This window comes from Mustela nivalis (genome assembly GCF_964662115.1).
Source record: "Mustela nivalis genome assembly, chromosome: 17".
Lineage (NCBI taxonomy): Eukaryota > Metazoa > Chordata > Mammalia > Carnivora > Mustelidae > Mustela > Mustela nivalis.
The window spans coordinates 38,021,370-38,046,884 of NC_139036.1; the positions used below are offsets into that span (position 1 = coordinate 38,021,370).

A 25,515-nucleotide genomic window follows, 5' to 3' on the forward strand; every position below is an offset into this window, starting at 1 on the left:
TTCCATGGCTCCCATTGCCCAGAGCGGAAAACCCAACTCCATAGCCTAGCACCCAAATCCAGTCCTCCACCATCCAACCCCCACCCGCCTCTCCAGACTCCTCTTCCCCATGCCAGACCCTCCGGTCACACGAGGTCAACCACCTCTAGGTCCTCGAACAGCCTTTGTGCAGCTCTGGCTTGGAGCCTTCTTTTACAGGCAGCCCCCTGTCTGTCCCTCCACCTGGAACATCTTCTCTCCCTTCTCTGATGGTTAAATCCTAGGTATGCCCCAGGTCCCAGTTCTGCTACTCTCCCAGAGCCTGAAGCCCTCCCAGACTCCATTCCAGAGCAGAGACATGGCTTGCTCAGAGCTGTCTGCTTCTATAACTGAGTGTGGACTATGGATGCAAAGCTGGAGGACTGTTGGGGAGCACTCCGAGGCAGCTGCCTGGAGGACTGCTGGGGAGCATTCTGGGGGCAGAGATTGCTGCCGGGAGAGGCTGTACCCTGCAGCCAGTTCCCCACCCCGGAGTAGAGCAGGGTGGGGCTACCGAAACCGCTCCCCGCCTCCCGCCAGGCTGGCAGGGATGCCAGCAACCCGGATAGAGCCCAGGCGGTGGTGTTGGCACAGCTCCGCTGCCGGAGATGAGGGTGAGACAAACAGCAATTAGCCAAGCACAGGCTGGGCTCTCAAGGCTAATTACCAATTAGATGGGGCTGGGCGATTAGCGACATGAAAGAGACAGTCAGCAAATAGTCGCTGGCGGAAGGGGGTGGAGGGTGGCTCTGTCCCCGCCAACAGGCCTGGGATCCTAGTGGTTAGTGCAGTCCTGGTATGGGGAGGGGGCTCCAAGAGACAGAGGGGCTGAGCCCCCTGGGCACAGTGGGGCAGATCTGCCTTCTTCTTTTGGATTCCCAGGATCCTCCTCTGGGTGGGGCTCACAGCATGGGGTCCTCGCTTGTGTCAGGGTGATGGGTGATGGGTCCCCTGACACCCTTGCCTGGATGAGCCCAGGAGGACCTCAGAGCAGTTAGGTGCCAGACACCCAGTGGGATGCATTTGTGTCTGGAGCTTTGCCTGGCACCGAGTGGGGGCTGACGGAGGGAGGGGGTGCGCAGATCGCTTCCTCCCTCCCATCTCTCAGCTGCACATTCTTCCCTCAGCCTCCATTCCCCCTACACCCCCATCCCATCCCTCTGCTCAGTTTTTCTTCTTTCTTTCCTTCCCCTCCCTCTCATCTCTGTCTCTGGTGCTCTCCTCTGGGGCTTTCTGTCTTTTTCTCTGGTTTTCTTTGCATCTCGCTCTTTCCTCCCTCCCTGAACTCCACACTCCGTGATCCCTGCCTCACTTCCGCCCCCGCAGGAAGAGCTGAGATCCAGAGTCCAGGGACTTCCTGAGCACCAAGGCCTGGCCACTCTGGGGTGAGCCATTCCTGTATGGGAGAAGGTAGGGGTGGGGGATGGGCCCCTCACTTCAGGAGGCTTTCAGGGGAAAGGAATTTGTGTGAACGATCCAGCAGGTGAATCATAAAACCCCACAACATCCAGATCCAGGGCCCAAATCAAGTTCAACCCAAATCAATTAAAGCGAGGATTTGGTTCCTAGACTACCCCCGGTCATTCACGTCTCTCTAGTCTCTGGTCGGCTTGAAGCAGATGATCTGGCCTGCTGAAATGCTGGTGACTGAATCTTCCCAATGTACAAAAGCACAGATGAGCCTTCCCAGCCTGGGTCCTCATGGTGGTGGTGGTGGTGGTGGGTGCTCTGTGTGTGTGTGTGTGTGTGCGTGCGCGCGCGCGCGCGTGTTTATGTGTGTGTGTGTGGTTGGGGGCGTTGGGCACAGGCAGACCAGTGTAACATGTCTTGGCACCATCTATAGGGTCCATATTGTAGATGAGACCCTCTGGGGCCTGCAGAGATGAGAAGGAAAGAATGCTGCTCTCCCAGAGAGGGGTCTCAGAGTTGGGGTTGGCAGAGGGGAGGAATTCAGTGAGGAAAGAGACTTCAGGGAGACCCAGTGGTTCCATAAGGCGAGGCGCTCAGTGAGGGGAGAGAATCTCAGTAGGGCAGGGCGTTCTGGAAGAAAGAGAGGACCCAGATCTAGAAACATGTTTAGGAACGCAAACCTGGCCAAAAGACCTGGTTTGCCAGCCTCTGTTTACCTTGGCAGCCCCCACCACAAACTCAGCAGGCACAGGAGATCAGAGCGCCCTGGGCTCTCATCCCCTGTGTGGGCAGGACTCCAGGGGCTGCCCCTGCCCCCAAGGACAGGTGTCACCACCCTGCTTCCCCTTGCTGGCGCTATGTCCGGAGCCCCGGAAGGTGGGGAGATTCTGCCTCACTAGCTCTGGGGAGGAAAGAGTGGAACACCTGCCAGCAGGAATGCGGAAGAGCCAGGAGCTGTCATCAGTTTGGGGCTGTCCCCAGGGCAGGTGTGTGTTGCGCACTCACGTGCCTGGGCGTGGATGGGCCTCTATGAGGATGCCCATGTCTGTCTGGGCTTCTGGCTCAGGCTGGGTAGCTGTGCCAAGCCCTTTCCCCAACAAGCAGCCGGGCGATTTTTCCTGTCTCCCTCCTGCTGTGGTCAGAAAGCCCGGGACCAGCCCAGTGGTCAACCGACCATCATTGGGCTCTGAACTCACCCCTCAGCTATGCCCCCAGGACAATGGGGTTCTTTCTGCACAAGATGGGCACGAGGGACCCTGTCATCGACTTGTGACCTGAGAAACAGAACTGCCCTAGGGTACACCCCCAGTCTTGGTCACACTTGTGGACACTGCCTGGCCTAGAGCCAGAGTAGACCAAAGAGAAAGAGAGGTTCTCCTTCCCGCCTGCCTCAGGAAGGCTTCCTGGGGGAGGGGGCCAGTGCTCTCCCCAAGCTCCCTGATATTCCCTGGTTCTAATGTTCTGGTTGGCCTGCACGCACGGGGCTCCCCTCAGTGCAAGCAGGAGCCGGAATGGGCACGTTACCTGTCTCCTGGAGTGCCAACGCTCCCATGCCTGCAGGCTGACCCCAAGTAGAAAGGTGGGAAATTCAGCTAGAGGAAAAATCAGAGCCAGATCTGTTGGAAGACAGAGCGCCCTGCCCTGCCCTCAGAGAGCTGAGCTGGAGAGAAGGAGATGTGTCCACAGTCTCCCTGGGAGCCGTAATGTAATCAGAGACTCAATCCTAGTTCCCTTCCTAGCTAAATCTTCCCCCAACTCTGGGAGCACCCCCCTCACTGAAGAAAGGGTCAGTCTGGCTGGGGGGGAATTTGTCCACTCGGGGTTCATGCCTTCTCACCCCCCCCCCAAGAACAGAGACCGAGGCAACCCGGTGAATAGGCTTTGAGGAGGAGGAACAGATGAGGAAAGGGCCCACCCCTCAAAGAGAAGACTGGGAGGGCTTCCTGGAGCAGGGGAGGGTGGGGCTGGGCAGGGACCTGCGGCAGGGACTCTCTGGGCCTGGGGACATAACCTAGTAAGGGCTCAAAAGAGGGTGAGGGTATAGGAAAGAGCTTCAGGAATGGTCTTGATTGCACCAACAACGTCTTAAGAATTCTTTCTTTAGTCGTCGGCTCCGAACCTCCTCACCCCACCGAACCTGACTTAGGTTCTGGGACTTCATCAGTCTCCTACCCGTTTATCTGGAGCCCCTCAAAACCTGGCCCAGAGAAGCTGTCTCTGCCCCCAGGTAACATAGCTCAAGAGAAGAAAGGGCACAAGACTTTAGCCCAGGTTTCTGACTCCACACCAAAGCCTTTCCCCTCCTCTTCCCCCTTCCCTTGCAGCCCACACCCCCCAGGCAGCCCGGAGAGATCAGTGGGGGGCAGGAAGCGAGGTCCCAGCCGCTCTGCGCCCTCGGCCTGGACAGCTGTTCTACGCAGCTGCTGGGGGCTCTGGGGGCTGCGGCGGATTTGATTTGATTCAGGCCCCAAAATAGCCGTCCTAGCAGGAAGCAGCCCCCCTTCCAAAACCCCTCCAGGACTCTGCATCCGGGGGCTGAGTTGACACCTTAGAGGTTCTGTCCCCTCCTCCTCCCCTGCACTCACCCCCTTGTCTCCATTTAACCCCCATAGCTCACAACCATTGTCCTTCCGCTTCTCCTCCTCCAGGAAGCCCGCCCTGGTCTCCCCTTCCCCCCACTGGGTCTGTTGCAGTCCTTTGCCCACACACGATCCTGCCCCTCCCCCACTAGAGCCCCGCTCTTGGGGAGAGCGGGTCGCTGGGAAGGGTGGGGGGCAGTCTAGGGCTAGGGGCCCGTGGCCAGGCACGGGCGGGCTGCGGAGGGCACACAAAGACGAGGGCTGCTCTGGCCTTTGATGAGTAATCACTGTTCCCTGGAGCCACGATTCCACTCCGCCGCCTAGACCCCCCGCCCCCGCCCCCCTCCAACTCCTCAAATAAGACTCGTTTTTGTTCAGAGGACACAATGCGAGAAAATGTCACCCAGGGGGCGTGCCCTCTGGCCCCAGCCCTGACAACCGGAGCTCTTAATCACCCGGCCTCCTTCCTCCCCAGCTTCCCTCTCCAGCAGCTGGCTGAGCTGGGGGAGGAGGAGAAACTAAGGGTAGGGGACGCTACCACCTCCTGGGTCCCAGATTTCTTCCAGCCTGAAAGTCTAAGGCCTTCATGTTTCTCCCACTCTGGGGTTCAGCCTCCCCCTCACAAGGGCTCTGTTCTCAGCTCTTCTCTCTCCATCAAAACCTGCCAAGCTCCCTGGAGCTTTCTAGAGAAAGCTCTAGAAGGGAGCTGCCCCAGGGAACTAGGCCAACACTTGGATAAGTACAACAAAGCAAGTTAAGGGTATGGAAGCAAGTGATGGTAGGGAGAGGGCCAGAAGTTATCTCTCCAGCAAGGCCCCCAGCAAAGCAAGAGCCTTCTGTGCAAAGGACCTGTGGCCTGTGGTCATGTTTGAGTGGTTTGGAGGGACAAACCCTCCCCCTCCATGATGCCCAGAAGCATCCCTCTTTGCCTGCTCCGTAAAAAATGCACTCTAAATAAAAACAGTGTGCTTGCTATGCACACAGCTTCTAGCAATTTCCCCGACCCCTCTTCTGACCCAATGACTGCCCCCCAAGCCCATCTATATAGAAATTCTGGAATCTTCATTGCTTCGATCTTTTTCTTTCTTGATCTGCACATCACTCGCACCGGCCAAGATGGTCTGCTCTCCCTCCAGAGCCTATACCACTTATCCAGTTCCTCTCTCTCCACCACCAGCCCTCCCGCTCACCCCATCTCTCATCTGTGCCTCTTCAGTAGCCTCTGTCTGGTCTCCCAGCCGCACTTTGCCCCCTGCAACGCATTCTCCACATGGCAGACACAGCAATCTTTATAAAATGAAAATCATATTATGTCACTCCCTGGCTTAAAAGCCTCCAAAGACTTCTCATTCCTCCAAGAATGCAAGCCTAACTCTCCCATAAGTAGAGGTAGCCGGAAGATCTGCACGAGATACGTGTTTGGGGGTTCTCACCGTGTGTAAAGGGAGAGACCGAGAACATGGTCCTAGGGCAATGGCAGTGACGAGGGCGATGATAGCCCTCCTCTGCCTCCGAGGTATAAGCTCATTGATTAAATCTGGGTACCTGAGATCCAGTAAAGGAAAAAAAAAAAAAAGAAGAAGAAGCCAACCTCCTTATTTTGGTTTGCAAGGCCTCAGCTGGTCTGGTCTCCCCCACTGTCCCCACCCATCTCCTGCCACTCTGGCCTTTCTCCGGCTCAGTGGGCTCCAGCAGAGCAAAAGGGAAGATTTCAACCCAGCGTGCAGTTTCCCAGGCTATGCATTCAAACGCTTGCGTTGCATCCTACCACCCATCAAGCACTGATCAGATATGGAGACAAGATCGCAACAGGGGCTTACAGCCTAGCAGGGGAGATAATAGGAATGGAGAGAAGTATGATGGGATACTTGGGAAAGGCTTCACAGCCTTGAGCTCTGTTTTCAAGGAGAAGTCCAAGTTCACCAAGCAAAACTCAGGGTCAGGATTCTTGGCTGAGGGGACCATGTCTGCAAAGGCAATGACCCTGAACGAACATGGGCTGATCGGGGACATGGTGGGGAAAGGGTGGCATGGGTGGACCAAGGAGCATGCTGGGAGGTGAGCTTGGACCGGGAAACAAGGGTTGGACCATGAATGCACTTGGAAGCCTCATTAGGACTTCGGATTTATCTTTCGGCCACAAGGCTACAGCCAAGATTTTGAGGCAGAGATGTGCATAATCAGATTAGTGTTTTAGAGAGAGCTCTCTGGTAGCAGCACAGATGGGTGATAGATTGGAGAGAGAACAGACTGGAGTCAGAGAGACCAACTAGTTCCGGAAAGAAATGATGCCGCCCTGAACTAGGGCAGGAGCAGCCAGAGAGCGAGAAGTGGACACCCAAGGTAAGGTAAGAGTGGCCGGACTTTGGGTCACGTGATAGGGAGGCAGAAGTGTGAGATGGTAGGGATGGTTGTTAATACCCCGACCTCAGTCTTGGCTCACTGGGAGGGTGCTGGGGCTACCCCTGACATGAATGCCCAAGCAGAAGAGCAGTCTAGAGTCGGACTGTGTGCTAGGGTGCAGGTGCCTGAGAGATGTGCAGGCAGAGAGCCTGCTTAAGAAGCTGGGAACCCTGTCTGTACCTTGGAGTGAACTATGGATTGAGAGGCCCAGGCGATACCAAGAGCATTGATCTTGATAGAGGTCACCAGTCTCCCGGAGACTCTACTTCTTACCTCTACACACAGTGGAATGTCCCTAAATTGGGGTGGGGGGCAGTAAAGGGGACAGGTAGCTTGGCAGTGGGAAGGGCTGGGGCGCACCTTGCAGGTCCGTGAAGGGCCATGGGGGAGGCAGGAGAGGGGAGAGGCCAGTGCTGGGAACCCGAAAACTGCAGGATCCCCATGGCTATGGAATCCTTGCTTTAAATGAAGCGTGGGACCTCAGAGATCATCTCGCAGATGGGGAAATTGAGGCCGGGATGGAGCAGAATGCCCTGGCTAAAACTGCCCCCCTATGTTGCTCATAATCTGGGTTGGGAAGTTGTAGTGTTGATCGGTTTTGATTTATGCACAAGCTGCCTATTTTCATAGAACCTGGAACCCCACTCCCCACTACAACCATGTGTGTGACAGAGAAAGAGCTAGCCCAGGGTCAAAGGAGAGGTGTTTGGGAGAGGCCTGAAGACCCCTGATGCCATCTTTCCCCATCCCTAGAGAGCACCACCCTGTAGTCAGCTTGAGGACGCTGGCTCCTCCTAGCGGCCATAAAGAGCACTGTTCCTGGTCCCAGGTCAGTTGGGAGTTGGACTTCTGCGGGGGGACTCAATTCCTTCTGAGCAATCTCCAAAATGGGCCCAGTACCAGTTATCAGTCCCCAACAGATACTCTGCCTGCCCCTGTAGGATTCGTTCTTGAGGCTTGACCCCAGCAAGACACTGTCTTCTCCAGGCCAGAGTCTTGGGTCATGATGGATGTGTTTCCATGGCTGCCGATGCAAAGGCTTTCCACCAGACTAAGAGCCCCTCAAGGGTGAGAGCCATGCTTACTTCACCTTCATTTCCTTAGGGTCTGACCTAATTCAGAAAAAAAGCAAGACACAAAGGTGCATATTACCCTGATTCTGATTATTCCTACATTAAAAATGAAAGAAAGACCAAAATTCTAACAGCAATTATTCAGTGGATGTTGAAGTTAGAGGTGGTTTTTATTTGCTTTTGTATGCTTTTCATTTTTCCTTTTTTCTACCGTGAATACATTTTTCCATTTTCTGATTCAAAAATTAAATATCAGAGCACCTGGGTGGCTCAGTCGTTAAGCATCTGCCTTTGGCTCAGGTCATGGCCCCAGGGTCCTGGGATCAAGCCTCCCTGCTTGGTGGGAAGTCTGCTTCTTCCTCTCCCTCTGCTGCTCCTCTGCTGGTGTTCCCTCTCTCACTGTCTCTGTCAAATAAATAAATAAAATCCTTTGAAAAAAATGAAATATTATACAAAAGAGAGACATCTCCCTCTGGCTAAATGCCGGTTGTGTTTCTGGGGTTGCCTGGGTTGCTCAGTTGGTTAAGCATCTGACTTTGATTTCGGCTCAGGTCATGATCTAAGAGTCTTGAGATCAAGCCCTGTGTGGGGCTCCATGCTCTGTGGGGAGTCTGCTTAAGATTCCCTCCCTCTGCCCCTTCCCCCAAATCATAAAAAAATCTTAAAAAAAAAAAAGTTGGTTGTGTTTCTGCCTAGGAAGAATAGATGTCTGCTTACACTGCCTCATTATCATGGCCTTCATCATCTTAATTATTTGTAGCAGTTCAGGGAGCTAACTTCTGCTGTATGTTCTGGTATGCTCATGTATCCACTTCCTCCTTTAAGTTATCTTCCGTCTCTTTTTTTATTTTTTATCAAAGATACATATGCATACAGTTAAAGAACTCAGAGTTCCAGGAGGCTTAAAAAGACAACCAGAAGTTCCCATTCCTCTTTTCACCCAAATTCCTGCTCCCCAGAGGCCAACACTTGCAATTTTTTTTTTTATCTATTTCTCTTGGTATTTCTCTCCATTGTTTCTAAGTCACATGCTTTATTCAACTGTAAGTTTTTGGCTGTAAATATTACTTGCTGTCTTCCTGGAATGAAAGATGGAGATTTAGTTCACTCACGTACACACCATCTTTCCCTAGAGCTGCCATCTTATATTTTATGAGATCATTAAGTACTTACATTATTATGACTGTGAAAATGTTATTCATAACTGAGTCACGTAGTATACTATGATACTATTTCCTATCTTAAATAACTCCACTTCTCCTGGAATTATATTTGTGTCTCTTTTTTATTTTTTTAAAGTTTTTTTTTTTAAAGATTTTACTCATTTATTTAATAGAGAGAGACACAGTGAGAGAGGGAACACAAGCAGGGGGAGTAGGAGAGAGAGAATCAGACTTCCCACCGAGCAAGGAGCCTGATGAGGGGCTCAGTCCCAGGACCCTGGGATCAGGACCTGAGCCGAAGGCAGATGCTTAACGACTGAGCCACCCAGGCACCCCTGTCTCTCTTTTTTAAAATGTGCTTACTGGGGCACCTGGCTGGCACAGTACATGGAACATGCTACTCTTTAAACTCTTTAAAAAAATAAATAAGTTATGCTTACTTCTCTATGTACTTGTTGCTAATTATTCCTCACATTTTCCAACAGTAATTGAAATTGTCAGTATTTTTTTTAAAGTCTTTTTTTTTTAAAAGATTATTTATTTATTTATTTGACAGAGAGAGATCACAAGTAGGCAGAGAGGCAGGCAGAGAGAGAGAGGAGGAAGCAGACTCCCTGCTGAGCACAGAGCCTGATGCGGGACTCGATCCCAGGATCCTGAGATCATGACCTGAGCCGAAGGCAGCGGCTTAACCCACTGAGCCACCCAGGCGCCCCAAAATTGTCAGTATTTTCTAACAAAATTTTTTTTTCTTTCTTTCTTTCCCTCCTGGAACCCTGTTTCCTTCTGTTCCCATCTGGTCTGGGTGATTTCTAGGGTCCTCTAAGCCCTCTTTTTGCCTCTCTCATGTTTGGATCATCCACTTCCTGAATCCTATGTCTTATCTTTAGTTTTTTGCTCTCTCTTTTTTCTGCTGCATCTCATCCTTAAGTAACTTCCTGAGAAATAATGCATGGAAGGTAAATTCTTAGGGACCTTGTATTCTGAAAATGTCTTGATTTTAGCATCTCACTTGATCATTTGGGTGGGTATACAAAACTAGGTAGCGAGGCAGTTTTCCTTAGAATTTGAAAGCATTGCTTCTTCGTATCTAAGTTCCAGTGGGGCTGGTAAGATGTCCGGGTCATCCTGACTCTGGTTCTTTCCTCCTTGTGGGCATTCAAAATCTTTTTGTCCTCGTTGTTCTGAGAGTTCAGGATGGTGAGTTTTGGCATCAGCCTTTCTCATTCATTAAGTTATACTTGGAATGACCTTTTTTTTTTTTTTAAGATTTTATTTCTTTATTTGAGAAAGAGAGAGTGAGCGAGAGAGAACATGAGCAGGGAGTAGAGGGAGAAGCAGGCTCCCTGTGGGCAGGGATCACAATGTGGGTTTCGATCCCAGGATCCTGAGAGCATGACCCAAGCTGAAGGCAGACACCTAACCCACTGAGCCACCCAGGCACCCGGGAATGATCTTTTAATCTTATGTTCATGTCCTTAAGTTCATGATATTACTTATTTGATCACCTGCTTTCTCTGTTCTCATTTTCTGCAATTCCTACTTACCACATTTTTTTTAAGATCTACGGTTTGTGTTTCTGTGTTCTACGTAAGAAATTTTTACCATAGTCATGAAGATTTTCTCTTGCTTTTCTCCTAGAATTTGAATAGTTTTATTTTATTATTATTACTTTTTAGTAGGCTCTACACCCAACATGGGGACTGAACTCACAACCCCTAGATCAAGAGTCGCATGCTCTACCGAATGAGCCAAACTGGCGCCCCAGTTGATGGTTTTAGCTTTTATGTTTGGGTCTGTGATCTGCTTCAGGCTAATGTTTGTGTATTGTATAAGATAAGGGTCAAATACTTTATTTTCCTCAAATACAGATGATCGGTTACTCCAGTGCCATTTTCTGAAAAGACTATCTATTCGCCATTGGATAACATTGTTAGCTCTGTCAAAAATCAATTGACACAGATGTGCAGGTTTATTGCTGGATTCTCTGTTCTGTTCTGAGAACCAATACCAACACTCCAGATTATTGTAGTTTTATGGATGAGTGAACACATCCTTCAAGTACACTAAACCTTTCAACCTTGTTCTCTTTTTCAAAATTGTTTTGATTCAATTCTGCAATTCCATCTAAATTCTAGAGTTAACTTGTCGACATCTATAAAAGAAAGCTTGGTGAAATTTTGGTTAAGATTGCTTTGAATCTATAGACCAGTGTGGAGAGAATTGACATTGTAACAATATTGAATTTTCTCTTCAATGAATATGGTGTCTATTTTTCCACTTATTTCAGTCTTCTTTCATTTCTCTCAGCAATGTTTGTAGTTAGTGTTTGTATGTTTGTTTGTTTGTTTGTTTGAAGCAGGATCCAAGTGCAGCATGGAGCCAAACATGGTGCTTGAGCTCGAAACCTTGAGTTCAAGACCTAAGCTGGGTTCAAGAGTTGAGCCATCCACATACCCCAATGTTTGTAGTCTTTATTGCACAGGTGTCATTAAATTCATCCCTAAGTATTTCATGGTTTTGATGCTATCATAAATGGTATTTTTAACTTTCAATTTCCAAACGTTTATTGTTGATTTTTATAAATTGACATTTTGGCCTGCATCCTTGCTAAACGCACTTATTAGTTCCAGTAGGCTTGTTTTGTTTTGTTTTGTTCTAATAGTTTTTTTTAAATCATTTTTAAGGATTTTCTTCATACACAATACAGTTTTGTTTCTTCTTTCCCAGTCTAAATGCCTATTTCTTTTTCTTTTTTAAAAAATATTTTCTTCTGGGGCTCCTGGGTGGCTCAGTGGGTTAAAGCCTCTGCCTTCAGCTCTGGTCGTGATCCCAGGGTCCTGGGATCGAGCCCCACATCGGGCTCTCTGCTCAGCGGGGAGCCTGCTTCCTCCTCTTTCTCTCTTCCTGCCTCTCTGCCTACTTGTGATCTGTCAAATAAATAAATAAATAAATAAAATCTTTAAAAATAAAATAAATTTAAAAAGATAAAAATATTTTCTTTTGTCCTAGGAACCACTGTTTATTCAAGTCTTCCTCTTCCTATAACACACAATCAGATTTATATGTGTTTTTTTTCTGTATAATATTTCATCCGCTTTTTTTAAAAATTTCTTTTCAGTGTACCAGAATTCATTGTTTATGCACCACACCCAGTGCTCCATGCAACACACGCCCTCCATAATACCCACCACCAGGCTCACCCGACTTCCTACCCCCCACCCCTTCAAAACCCTCAGATTGTTTTTCAGAGTCCATAGTTCATCTCTCCCTCATCCATGGTTCATCTCTCCCTCCAATTTCCCCCAACTCCCTTCTCCTCTCCATCTCCCCATCTCCTCCATGTTATTTCTTATGCTTTTTAAAAAATATTTTTAAAGATAACAGGGGCACCTGGGTGGTTCAGGTGGCTAACTGTCTGCCTTCATGTCAGATCACGATTCTAGGGTCCTGGGATCAAGCCCCTTCTCAGGCTCCTTGCTCAGCAGGGAGCCTGCTTCTCCCTCTCCCTCTCCCTCTGCCCCTCCCTCTGCTAGTGTTCCCTCTCTCTCTGTCTCTATGTCAAATAAATAAATCTTTAAAAAATAAATAGATAAAATAAAAGCTTAAAAAAGATAACAGACTTTACTGCCCAACCATTAGAAGTATTCAAACATGTATTTTCCTACATAACTTAAACTGTGAGGTGACCAATGTTAAATAAAATGTTCATTTTCATCATCTGCTTCAGTTCAGGTCTTCTTGACCAATTCTCATTTTTCCTTCCAGCTGCAAGCTTTTGAGGCAATAAAGTTTGTTGTTGTTGTTGTTTTTTATTTTGGGGGCGTTTTTTTTTGCAGTGAAGAATTTTTAACCACAATAGGTGGGGACTTGAACATTCATTGGCTCGTAACCACTGGTATTCGCTTGTTACATGCAGCCGTGTTCCTCCTGGTTTGATCACAGCTGTCTTCTGAAATGTTTCTGGAAAACATCAAGATGACCTTCATTCACCTTCATTTCATAGGCTGGTGTTGTACCTCAAAGAGCCCAGTGGGTGGCCTATGGACATTGCCACCCAGCATTGCCTGCCCTGCAATGGGGCTTCACATGGCCCTCGGGCCTCAGTGACCACGCAGAAAGTTTCCTATTTATTTCTCTTGTCTATTGTAGGCTCTTATACTGGCTAAGACCTCCTAATGTTGGTTAGAAATGGTGAGAGTGGGCAGCTTTGCCTTGTTCTTGACTCTGAGGGGGAAAACATTCAGCCTTTCATCTCTACCTATCTTACTTAATAGCATCTTGTTCTAGGTTCGTGGATAGTTGGATCTTTCCCTCCTAGGGTTATGTTGTTTAGCATTTTCATGCTCCTTGCTTTGTCTATGATTCTGCCAACTATTTTCTTTGTGCGGCTTTTGTGTTCTTTTTCTTAGCTGTTTGTGTCTGGATTTTCTCTCTCATGTTATGGCTTTTCTCAAATTTGGACTTACGTCACTTTCTGAATGTTCTGTTTGAGAGTAAGGTACTCAGAACTGCTGGTTAGCCCTCAAATCCTTTCTTCCTGTCTTCTTGGCTACCCAACTAAAGAATACATTTTCCAGCCCCTTTTGTGACTAGATGAGGTCACGTAACCAAGTTTTCATCAATAAAATAGAATACAATTTATATGTGCTTCTTCTGGCTCGTTTGCTTAACAACAAAACTACTGTCCTAAATTTCCTGTTTTCCCTTCCTGCTGGCTGCAACACAGATGGCCCAGTTAGGTTAGGTAAAGACAATCTTTTAGGGGATGGCCAACCCATGAGATGAAAGGAAACTAGGCCCGTGAATGGCCCATGGAGCAAAGAGAAATTAACTTCTAACTTCTTTAGTCCACTCACTGTATTTGGGGGGGGGGTGACTCCTTAACACAGCAACTTAGACTTTGTTCTAACTAATGATGTGGTTTTGGAATATAGGTGAGGTTGGGAGCCTAAGACCAAGAAAGAATTCTTGAGGCGTTTTTGGTGCAAAATGGTGGGTTATTAAAGGACAGAACAGCAACCGTGGGCAGACAGAGCTGCTGCCCTGGGGTTGTGAGGCGTGGCTGATTATTTTTATATATATGAATATTGGGGGAGGTAAGGAAAAAGGGAGGTTTCAAAAGAACTTTCATATACTAAAGAGGACCTATAAGATACCTGTGGCCTTGCCATTTTCAAGTTAAGGCTGTTTTCCCCTCCAGCAAGGCATTAACATTAAGACAGTCCAACGATTCCTGGAAGAATGTCACACATGTCAACCCAGGAGTGGAGGTGGCAGGGAGGTTGTGGGGTGTCCGCTTCTGCTTTGTCTTCAGCTTGCCTTCTGCTCCTACATCTCACTAATATCCCAAGTAACTCAAGCACAGAAGAGTTGATCAGAAGCTTCATGGGCTTGAATGCTCATCCAGTGGCAGGTTTCTCTCCAAGACAGTGACCCTCCAGATGCCAAGCACTGTTGCATGTTCCGGGAACAGAGCATTGAAGACAGCTAGCTAAACCTTCAGCTATCATAGAGCTTGCATTCTGGAATTCAGAGGGAAAAACTGTGGTTGGTTAGGGCAGACTCATACCATCCGAAGGATGCCACTGTGGCTATCTCTGGTCATTTGACTGCACCAAGTGGAGCCAAAGAAAGGGGCAGAGAAGAGAGGAAAAGCAGGAAAAAGAAGCTGCAAAAATCCAGTCCTACTAGAATCCAGAAATGGATCTAGTTTTGTTAAAATTAAGTGTCCATATACCACTTGGGTAGTAATCCAGTTAAAAACTCAAAACCTGTATGGAATCATGAAGAAACATCAGACAAAAGCAAAATGAGAAATACGCCTTTTGTTTGTTTTAATGTAATACAAGGAAGGCTGAGGACAATTTTCAGATTAAAGGAGATTAAAGAGACATGAGAAATAAATACAGTACCTAATATTAGACTGCATCCTGTATGGGGGTGGGAGTGTGTGGAGATTGCTATAAAGTTCATTATTGGGTCAGTGGATAAAATTGGAATGCAGGGGATAAACTTAAGTTATATAAGAGGGTGCCCCTATTCTTAGAAAAATACAGAGAGAGAAGATGGGATGAGAGGGAGAAAACAAATGATAAAGCAGATGGAGCAAAATGTTAGCCATAGACGTATTTGAGTAAAGGAGATAATGTGTTCTTTGTATTATTCTTGCCACTCTTCCGAATAAGTTTGTGTGTGCGCGTGCATGTCCAGGGGACACAGACTCTAAGCCCAGAGAAATTGCGCAATTGGTGCATAGGCGTGAATGAATCCCTTCCCCTCTCTAGCCCTCTTTTTCTAGTCCAGATGGTTTCTAAGATTCTTTCTGGCTCTGGCAATCAATGTCCAAGACTCAGGACTCCTATTTCCTGACAGGGCTTTGGAAAGATGGCCCTATCTGCTCCTTTCAAGGTCTCTCAGCCCACCAGTTACCTCCCCACAACTTTCTCCAGGGTGCCCACCTATCTCCCTTCATCAGCCGTAATCTTGGCCCGGCCCATCCCTGTCACCACCAGCCACTCTTTACGGAAGCCCTATGGCCCACCTCCTGGCAGGGTCCAACACCTATTCAGGACCCGCACGTGTATTTAACCCCAAGGCACTACAACCCCCAATAGGCTTTGCGACAACCCTTCGTCAGTTCCCACCAAAGAGGAAAGGCTTTTCAGCGCGGGCCAGGCACTGAATGGCTTTTTGGGAATTGTAGTTCATTTGCGAAGAGCCGGGAGCAAGGATAAGGCCACAAGCCACCCTTCCCAGAATGCACAGCGCTCCTTCTCACCAATCGGAGGCTCGAATCTTGGAAGGGGGCGGGGAAGAGAAGGAGCTGGCCCAGCGCATGCGTGGTATGTGTGGCTGGGGAATTCATGTGGAGGTCAGAGTGGAAGCAGGTGAGAATCGAGGGAAGGTTCGGACCGACGTCCGGCGTCTCTGCAGATCCCTTCTGTGTTCCCATTCGCAATTTGGGCGGGTGGGGTGTGTGCGTTGGTCTGCCTCGCGTCGGAGGGGGAGAGGCGGTGAGCCCGGGACGAGCCTGGGGTTGCTTCGAGTAAGGAAGGTGTGTATGGGGGCGGGGTGAGGAATAATCCAGAAGCTATTGGAAATGGAAAGACTGAGGGGTCCGGACTGTGTGCCCCGGCCTCGGGTAAGGAACGCTGAAGTGCACCGGGAGAGATCACGGAAGCCTCGGATCTGGGAGGGAAGAAGGGAAGATTTCAAGGGGAGACGACGCTGGGGCGGGGCATTAAAAAGTTCAGTGCGGGAGTAGGTTCTAGTTAGGTCAGTGGTGCTCCCGCCCCCCCCCCCGCCTCAGCCCCGCCCTCCCACCTCTTCCAGGGTTCTCCTTTGCAGTGCAGCTGTGGAGAGAGCCTGTTTGCCCCTTTGGTTCTTCTGATATCTTGGTCCCAGGATGTCGCCCACCGCCTGCTTCCATAATAACTGGTTATTCTTAATAGCTGATGGTGGAGAACCGCTCCGGTGAGGAGTTAAATCGTTCCTGCTAGACTTGGACCTCCAGGTTCTAATCCTGCTTCCACCATGGAATGGCTGTGTGGTCTTTGGCTTTTCTTGTAACCTTGCTGTGTGCCTCAGTTTCCTCCCCTGTAAGAACCTGCTTCTTAGGGGTTGGTGTGAGGATTAAGTAATTACCCTTAGAGGATTGCCTCCTGGAATAAAAGCTAGCTGTTAGTGTTATTTTTGCTGTTGGAATCACCATGTAGCGCATTCTTTGAGTTACTTTCCCAAACCAGAATTGTTCAGAACCAACCACACAGCCTTCATCTTGGGGTCCTGCTTGTCCAGCAAATGGAAGGGTGGTTTAGTGTGGTGCGGAGTTCTCTGTGGATATCCAGCCCATGCCTCATTCCCATTACTGAATTAGGTGCCCCAGACCGCTTTTCCTTAGTGGTAGGAAAAGAAGAAAGAAGTGGAAAATTTTGAAAAGCAGAAGAATCGATACTACACTTTTCCAGGCTGTAAAGTTACTTATGAGGGGTCCTTCATTGCATGATTTAGAGCTCTCACAAGTGGGGAAAGAAATAGCCAGCGTGAGAAGTGAATATGTTTTCTCAGAGAAGGCTTTCTCTTTGAATTTTGGGATCGAGTTGTTTTGTTTTGTTTTGTTTTTATTCCCATAGGTGTGAGTGGGTCCAGCCGAAGGAGACATGGCTGCCAAGGTGTTTGAGTCCATCGGCAAGTTTGGCCTTGCCTTAGCTGTTGCAGGAGGAGTAGTGAACTCTGCCTTGTATAATGGTGAGGCACTGGGGTAGTGGGTCACTGCCCTTTGCTGGAGGATTCCCATTGGTTTGCACAGCCCATGCAACACTCCTGGTGGCAGCCACTGTCTGTGAATGTGTTTGTGACCAAAAGGGTCACCTGCTGCCATCCCACACCATATGGTTGCCTTGTCAGTCGGGCCTCTGTCATTCCTTGTAGCCATAGGTTCTCTCAGAGCCTTTCTTCCCAAAGAGCCTCCCAGCCTGCTTGTTAATGAAACATTCCCTGTTGCTCTTGTTGGTTTGAAGGGAAGCCGCAACTTCCCTTGTGTCAGGGATCTCACTGGCTAGCTGCGAAGGAGAGCTCATCTGTTCCCTTCTGCCTCTGTGTGGAGTAACTCAGCAAGGGCTTTAGCTCTGGTGCCTTTACCCAAGCAGGAGCTTTTGCTCTGCTGCACGTGGGTCATTCCAGACAAAATATCTTCAAGGTGCATTGCCCAGCTTTTAACAGCGTGGCAGTGGCTTAAGCTGACGTTCCTTCCAACTTTCTTGTGTGACCTTAGGCAAGCTATTTCCCCCTCCGGAGGTCTCAACTGCTTCTCTGAATGAGCGGTAGGACTGAACTGGTTTATCTTCCAACTCTGGTAGTCTCTGGCTCTCATGGTTGGAAAGCAGCAATAAATGGACCTACCTCATGTGTGACTGGCAGGAGGAGGATTGCATTGAGAGTGAACATATTTGGAGCAACTTTAAAGTCCAGTAAGGCAGAGACAGAGAGCCCCTGACGAGGAAAGCTTACTTGGTTTAAACGGCACAGCTCTGTGCTCTGATCTTTTAGCCACTCCGCACAACTAGACCGTAATTACTGGCACTGATTTCCTTTTGAATCAAAAGAACAGCTCTGTTAACCCTTAAAACCTGAGAGAAACCAAGTTCTTGGAAAGAGCAGGATCTTCCAAATTTTAGGATTTCCACAGTTAGGGCGCTGCTTCTGGGAACACTGGCTTAAATTGGAACTAGGATGGAATGTAGTAACAGTGAAGACCTGGGTGAGTTTTAGGAAGAAGTTTTGGGTGGCGATTTCCTGAACATGTGTTGGGGGATGGGATAGTTAATCAGAAAATCAGCATCAAGTTGTTTCAGAGAGAAAAGATGCTGAAGAACAGCTCCTCTTACCAGAGTCCTTGGGAAGACCCTAGAATGGGAGGGGACTGCTGAGTTCTGTGGCTATTTAGAAGCTGCTAGGGCCCACAAGTGTGGGAGGACAGAGCAGGAGAGGGGAGACTTAATAACAGAAAGCACCAAGGTACTTTCACAGATAGCCTTTTGGTTAAAAGGTGAAGGGATTTTTAGTTTTCTTTTCTTTTTTTTTTTTTTTTAAGATTTTATTTATTTGAGAGAGAGAGATCACAAGCAGTGGGGGAACGGTAGAGGGAGAAACAGACTATCTCCTGAGCAGGGAGCCTGATCAAGACTTAATCCCAGGACCCTGGGATCATGACCTGAGCCGAAGGCAGATGCTTAATGACGGAGCGACTCAGGTGCCCCCCCTGAAGAGATTTTGCTGACTTGTCATTATCGTTCGTTCCTAGTGGATGCTGGGCACAGAGCTGTCATCTTTGACCGGTTCCGTGGAGTCCAGGACATTGTGGTGGGAGAAGGGACTCACTTTCTCATCCCCTGGGTACAGAAGCCTATTATCTTTGATTGCCGCTCTCGACCACGTAATGTGCCAGTGATCACTGGTAGCAAAGGTGAGTCTTGCCTGTGGGCCACATAAAGGAGGGTGTGTGGGAGGGTTGCTGTAGGATTCCGAGGAAGCTGACCCTCCCCTAATAAGAATTCCTTGCATATTTTTTCTGGAGAATTTTAACGTAGATTCATAGAAATATGTACCCAAGGTGGACACACAGACAGCTGTACGGATTTAGAGAAATACACGAAGGTCTATTTCAAAAGTTGTGTAGTGCTCCAGTTTTTTTTTTTCTTTTTTTAAAGATTTTATTTATTTATTTGACAGAGATCACAAGTAGGCAGAGAGGCAGGCAGAGAGAGAGGGGAAGCAGGCTCCCCGCTGAGCAGAGTCTGATGTGGGGCTTGATCCCAAGACCCCGAGACCATGACCTGAGCTGAAGGAGAGGCTTTATCTCACTGAGCCACCCAGGTGCCCCAGTGCTCCAGTTTTAAATCTAAAAGTGCCTTTGCTCCCTCGGTTGTCCCTTCCCGTTTCGCATTCCCCGCAGTGACTGTGTAACTGGGCTACAGCCCTTCTGTGCGCCTTCACAGCCCACTTACCCTTTGCCTTGTTTTCTGAGGCCTCTGTTGCCAGCAGTGCTGGCCTCACACTGTCACTTACAGCTATTTTTTTTTTTTTTAAGAGAGGGAGAGAGAGAATCTTAAGCAGGCTCCATGCCCAGCATGGATCCCAAGCCAGCGCTCCATCCCAGGACCCTGAGATCATGACCTGAGCCGAAATCAAGTCACTCACAGGACTGCACCACCCTAGGGCCCCTTGCACTGTTATCTTATAGGCAGTGGCCTGAGTCCCTGAGAGCAGACCCTTGGCTGACGTGCCACTGGATTGCCAGGGAGCCAGTCTCCTACCAGCGTGCAGAGAGAAATGCACATAGCAGGCAGTGGCCCAGCAGTGACTGTGCTGCAAGAGGCAAGGGTTGTGTGGATGTTGGTTTATTATCTCGGGAACATTTGATGCCTTCAGGGCTGTTCCCCGACAGATGTGTGCTTACTGAGACCGTCAGGTTTTGTGTTGGGTTGCAGGGAAGGAGGGCGGTTCAAAGATACCTGAAGCGGGGGCCTCAGGGAGCTCAGTCCCCCTAGGGCCGTAGACATGAATGCATAGTTAGAGTGAGCGTGAGGAGTCCTAGAGTCAAGGGTGTGCGGCGGAGGGGAGCAGAGAAGAGAATGACCAGCCCCACGGGTAGCTGCGCAGGCACCTGGGAGGAACTGGATTTGGGCTGGGACAGCCCTGCGGCTCAGGCAGAGGCGGGGAGGGGTAAGCCGGCGTTGAGCAACCTGGCCGGTCAAGGGTCTGGCTGGCCTCCCACAGGAGCTCAAAGGTGGGGTTAATCGAGAAAAATAAAATTTTAACTTAGGAGCGTAGTTCTAAGCTTCCCTCCTCTTTAGTGGTGCTTTCTCTGCTGTTGTACAGCCCTTATAAGGATACGTTACTTATCTTCAGAACTGTTGGTAGGCAGTTCCAGAGATTGGGAACTAGCGGGCGTGCATTTCCTGCTTCTCTGCTGCCTGATTCGGGACTAGCCCGTAGGCACTTGGTCTCTGTCATGGACAACTGCAAACACTGACCACACTTCAGCCTCAGGCAGGCCTGCCTCGTGGCGGGGAGGTTGTAACTCCTGTCATGTGCCCTCCGCTCCTTTGCCTGGGCCAAGTCATGAGAGGCAGGCTCCAGAAGAATCTGACGGCCCCTTCTAGCTGTTGCGCGTTTGACACGGTCCTCCTTCACTTCCCGAGACGTTCCAGGAAGGCAGATGGAATCACCCCCATTCTGACAGGCACGGAAATAGGCCGAGATCGGTTGAGGCTCATTGAGGTCACATCATTCGCAAACAGCAAGGTAGGATGGCAGCCCAGGCCTTCCGATGGCTGGTCCAGCCAGAGTGGACTGTTTCCGCTGGACCTGTGATGACCTCCAAGGCATCCTCCTGACAGGGGCCTTGGAGTCTTCACCAGAAAATTCTTGCCATTGGCCTGTTTCCTTAGAACATTTGCTGTTTCAAACACCATGTGGTAGCTAGCTCTCAGACACGGAAGCTGGACTGCGTCTATCAGAGGGCATTGGGTATTTAACAAAAAGCTATCATCACCACAAGCCTTTAGGAATTTCTACCTCTGCTGCTCGGCTGGGTTCTGTACCGAGGAAGCTATGCCCAGGGCTCCTGCCCTCTAGGATCTTAACAGCAGCAACTTTACTTACAAATCACAGCAGATTGAGGATAGGAGAGGTCCTCTAGAAGGCCACTGTGGTTGTTACTTGTAACTCCAGTGTCTGCCCCCGCCCTCAGATTTACAGAACGTCAACATCACCCTGCGCATCCTCTTCCGGCCCGTTGCCAGCCAGCTTCCCCGCATCTTCACCAGCATTGGGGAGGACTACGATGAGCGCGTGCTGCCGTCCATCACCACGGAGATCCTCAAGTCCGTTGTGGTGAGTGACCGGGCTGCGGCCTGGAGCCCGGCCCCCAATAGATGGCGAGGGGGCAGGAGGAGAGTGGCACTGGCCAGTAGTTCTCGTGGCCTCTGCTTCGTCGTCCTCTTGACCAGCTTCTCTGCCCTTCTTTGGACCCAGGCTCGCTTTGATGCTGGCGAACTGATCACTCAGAGAGAGCTGGTGTCCAGGCAGGTGAGCGATGACCTTACAGAGCGAGCAGCAACCTTCGGGCTCATCCTGGACGACGTGTCCTTGGTAATCTCCGCGGGGAGCCTGTGGGAAAAGGGGCTGCGGTTCTTGTTGGGGGGCTTGGCTCCATTTCTGGGTGGACGCTCTTGGTGCGGCCTTTCACTTCCCTAGATGTGAGGCTCGAAAATGCAGAACCTTCTTGACTCTCAGGCAGTCTTCTCGGCTTTGTTTGCAAATGAGGGTTCTTTTGCTCTCCTCTGCCACACCCATTTTTCTTCTGACTTACAGCCCTACCCAACCTAGGATCCCTAAGCACTAGATTTTCCACCTTCCCAACGCTGTGAGTGTTCCCCGGAGCTTCCTAGGAAGCAGTGTCTGGCTAGCCCCGTTTGATGTAAGAAGAAACCACCTAATGAGGCTAGAGAGGGCTCAGAGAGTCTTTGTCCCCAGTGCAGACCTCCAGCCTGACCCTCGGGAATTTCCTGACACTCAGGGTCTGAAACTCAGTGAAGTGAGTTCTGGGAACCCCCGGTGAAAGGTGATAGAGTGTGAATGAGTGGTTCTGCTCCCCAACGCCTGGTGTGGGGGGCAAGGGACATTTCTGAGGTGTGAGGTAGCCTCCGGAGACTGTATAGTGTGTGTATTTATAGGACATTGAATGCCGTAACTCAGACAGAACACAGTACAGGCAGGATAGCGTTTCAGATCAAGGAGGGAGGGGAAGGGGTCGTGTTTCTAGATTTTCTGGGAAAAATCACTTGGAGTGATTTGTTCGGATAGCAAGGTGGGGTGTTTCCTGTTCGCTCTCCTGTGCATCGCCGGGGAAAGGTACCATTCCCCCCCCAACATCTGTGCAGCTGTTTAAACAGCCGAGCTCCAGGGCATCCAGACACCCAATGCCCACCCAGGTCTACCTTGTGGTAGTCGCGGGCGGCAGAAGGGCCTCCGGGCTCCCTCTACTGGCAGGAGGCCAGGCTGCAGCCGCTCATCTCCCGGGCGAGCAGTTCTTCAGGCTGTGAACCCGAACACCTCGGCTGTGAGAAAACCCTAAGTAAAAACCTGAGGAGAAGCTTGGCATTTCGCTAGGCTTTAACCACATACTCCATTCTGGGGAAATGTGGGCTGACCGCAAGAAACCGTATCTAAGAGGTGTGAGAAGAAAATTAGATTTCATGGGGAATTTGCTGCCCTCACCTGGCCTTTTGAGAAAGAAACTTTATTCCATAATTACGCATCTCATTTTTCATTTCTCAGGACTATATTTTCCTCCCCAGACTTTGAACCCGAGTCCAGAAATGGAACAGGCGAGCTACAACAGCTGCAGTTTAAGAGCGAGGCATGTAAAAAGTTGTGGAAGACAGTGGGACTAGGATTGACTCCTGAGGAGAAGTTTTGGGGCGGCTTATGTTGTTTTTTTTCTAAAGCCGAGTTTGGGAGGGTCGGGGAAGAGAGGAGGCAAATAGATTTTGATAGCAAAACCAGTGTCACCTTCCCTGCATTTCTTCCTTTTTAATGTAAAGTTGGATAAAGGAGTAAGTTGCTCTAGACCAGGCATCAGGAGTTGAGTTCTGTCCCATTTCCGCTGTCACTGCACACCATTGCCTCAGCCAAGTCTCAGTGATAATGTGTCAGTGGGGAAGGTCTGTGGGTAGTCAGAGTTGTAAACCCTCACCCTAAGCAATAGCTTTCCCTGCCTTCTCTCTTAAACCCTTTACCAGAAGCGCTCACACATGGGGAATAATACCAGGATTTGCGTTCCACTGTCCCGTGTCCTCTTCCTGTTTCGCGGTGGGGCTGCCGTGAGAAGGGAGTGGACTGGTTAAGCCATAAGCAGAGAACATCACGCCCTTGAATCCCTGAGAACCAGCTGCATCCTTCCCTCTCAGGGGCTCAGTTTTCCATCTGGCCTCTCTGAGGGCTCAGAACAGGCCATCGAAGGACCTTGGATGAGCCCTAGTTGGAGGTGGGGGTCCGAGAACCCACAGTCTCTTCCCCTGGGGAGGTGGTCAGTTGAGCAGGTACCTTCTGGGGCCCACGGGCCATTTTCTGCCTGAGTGCTCCATGCCACAGGCGACAGAGTGACTTGCAGGCACTGTGGAGGCAGCCCAGGCTTCTGGGGTGTGAGCTCAGTCTGGACACGGATGTGGAGGTGGAAGGGTGTTCTGGCCTCCAGAGGCCTCCAGCTGCTAGAGCCATTCCCAGCCTCTTCCTTCCCAAGGCCAGGGGGTCAGGGGGCCTCACGGCGGCGCTGCCGGAGCAATTACACCGCCTCATCTCGCGCGCGCGCTCTCTCCCCTTAGACGCATCTGACCTTCGGGAAGGAGTTCACAGAAGCGGTGGAAGCCAAACAGGTGGCTCAGCAGGAAGCAGAAAGGGCCAGATTTGTGGTGGAAAAGGTGAGCATTCAACCAGATGGCAGGAGCCTCTCTCCCCTCTCTCCTGTGCTCAGCCTCCCTGTTTGCTGGGTGGCCTGGAAATCTATCATCTGTCATCTGTCCTTCCGGGATCATCGGAAGGGGATTGAAGGAACCGTCCTCCTGCAATTGGTTCCAGAGTCTTTGGGGGCTAGTCAGGAATATGTGGAGTTACGTTCCGAAATCACCGAAGGGTCATTTTTCTTCCACTTCCCTAAGATCAAAAACACTCTCCTGCAAATAAAAATGTTTTCTCCTGGAATATTTTCAGCTTCCCTGCAAAGTCATTTTTAACCATGGTCATGCAGTGAAAGCTGACAGCAAAAAGGATCAAACGTTGTGCCAGATGCACTATCGTCACTAGGTTTTTTCAAGCCCTAAATCCATCCAGATGTGGTGGAGCGTGCTGGGACACGCTGTATTTGCACAGCAGCCTGGTCTTCTGGTCTTTGCAAAAGTGTTATTTTTTGTTGTTCCCTCTTCCCACTGCTAGTTTTTCTTGGGTTAGTTCTCATCCAAGAACCCTTGGTCCTCTAAAGCAGAGAAAAGAGCGATATATGGGCGGCCAGCATTTAATTTTAGGGAAGGTAAACTCTTTGTCGGCTGGGACTTCCTTGCTTCCCCCACATCCCCCTGCTCGCCATCTCCAGAGCCTAGAACGTGTCAAAGATCTTACTTGGGAATACTTAGTAGATGCTCAGTTAACATTTGTTGGTACCTTCCTCCCATGACTGAGTTGTGCATCACACATAAGGAGATCATCCTGTTGATGCGGGCAGGGAGAGCCTAGAGATCTCATTCTGTCACCAGGGTTCCTAGTCAGGAACCAGCTTAGCCCAGGGGCAGCTCACGGGTGGGGCGTCCCATGTGCCTGCAGCTCCTGCTCAGCTGCTGTTTCCTTAGGTGTGTTAAAGGAATGTCTCCTGGACTTGGGACAGGAGGGACAGGCGAGCCTGAGGTTGGCTTCTATCTTTTCTCTCTCTCCTGTTTTCCTTGGTTTGGATCCTCCTAGCTCAGAGTAAGGCGGCTGGGCAGGATTGCTGTTCACGTTAACAAGGACTTTGAAATAAGACAGTTACGCAGCCGACAGAGATGTGTCACCAGGAGGACGAGAAGTGGGCAGTGTGCTGCAGGAGAGAGGAGGGTTGGGTGGGTAGTGTTTGTTGAGCCTGTCCGGTGGAGATGAAGGTAGATTCCAGAGTTCCTGCGGGAGCCAATGAGGGCCTGTAGCCTGGTCCTTCCAAGGCTGCTGGATGGCAGGCAGCACCCTAAAGTGTGATCTTGGTCTCCCCCTACCTCCACTGTCTTAGGCTGAGCAGCAGAAGAAGGCGGCCATTATCTCTGCCGAGGGCGACTCCAAGGCCGCCGAGCTGATTGCCAACTCGCTCGCCACTGCAGGCGATGGCCTCATCGAGCTGCGCAAGCTGGAGGCCGCAGAGGACATCGCATACCAGCTCTCGCGCTCCCGAAACATCACCTACCTGCCAGCTGGGCAGTCCGTGCTCCTGCAGCTGCCCCAGTGAGGCCCGGCCACCTGGGGCCCAGCCCTGAGCACTCTCCGCACCGCCGTCCCTCTGCCCCCGCCCCAGAAATCACTGTGAAATTTCATGATTGGCTTAAAGTGAAGGAAATAAAAGTGAAATCACTTCAGATCTCTAATTATCAGATGAAGCTTTTTCATTCTTCCCATTTCTATCCACTTTTTGATCCACCTCCCTCCCCCAAGTTGCCAAGTGCCTATGCAGCCTGGGGCCCGCTGGCGCTCGGACCTAGGCACCGGCGGTGGTCGGCAGGAGATCGGCTGGGCTGCGGTGTCGTGGGCCGGGAGCACTGGGAGCCGCCAGTCTGTCCTTTAGGCGAGATG

At 50.1% G+C, this 25,515-nt stretch overlaps 1 protein-coding gene across 3 annotated transcripts; it reads left to right on the plus strand.

Moving 5' to 3' along the window:
* Nucleotides 1–15,440: 15,440 nt before the first annotated feature.
* PHB1 (prohibitin 1) lies at nucleotides 15,441–25,310 on the plus strand. Of its 3 annotated transcripts, none has more exons than XM_082704723.1 (7): nucleotides 15,441–15,536; nucleotides 16,782–16,896; nucleotides 18,452–18,613; nucleotides 20,903–21,045; nucleotides 21,187–21,303; nucleotides 23,538–23,633; nucleotides 24,962–25,310. In XM_082704723.1, exons 2-7 carry the CDS (start codon nucleotides 16,809–16,811, stop codon nucleotides 25,172–25,174), a joined length of 819 nt encoding a protein of 272 aa, XP_082560849.1. In that variant the 5' UTR covers nucleotides 15,441–15,536; nucleotides 16,782–16,808; the 3' UTR covers nucleotides 25,175–25,310. The 3 variants fall into 3 exon arrangements, with proteins under 3 accessions (XP_082560849.1, XP_082560851.1, XP_082560850.1); XM_082704724.1 differs by having other exon boundaries at nucleotides 15,517–15,790; XM_082704725.1 differs by lacking the exon at nucleotides 16,782–16,896 and having other exon boundaries at nucleotides 15,446–15,536.
* The last annotated feature ends 205 nt before the right edge of the window (nucleotides 25,311–25,515 follow it).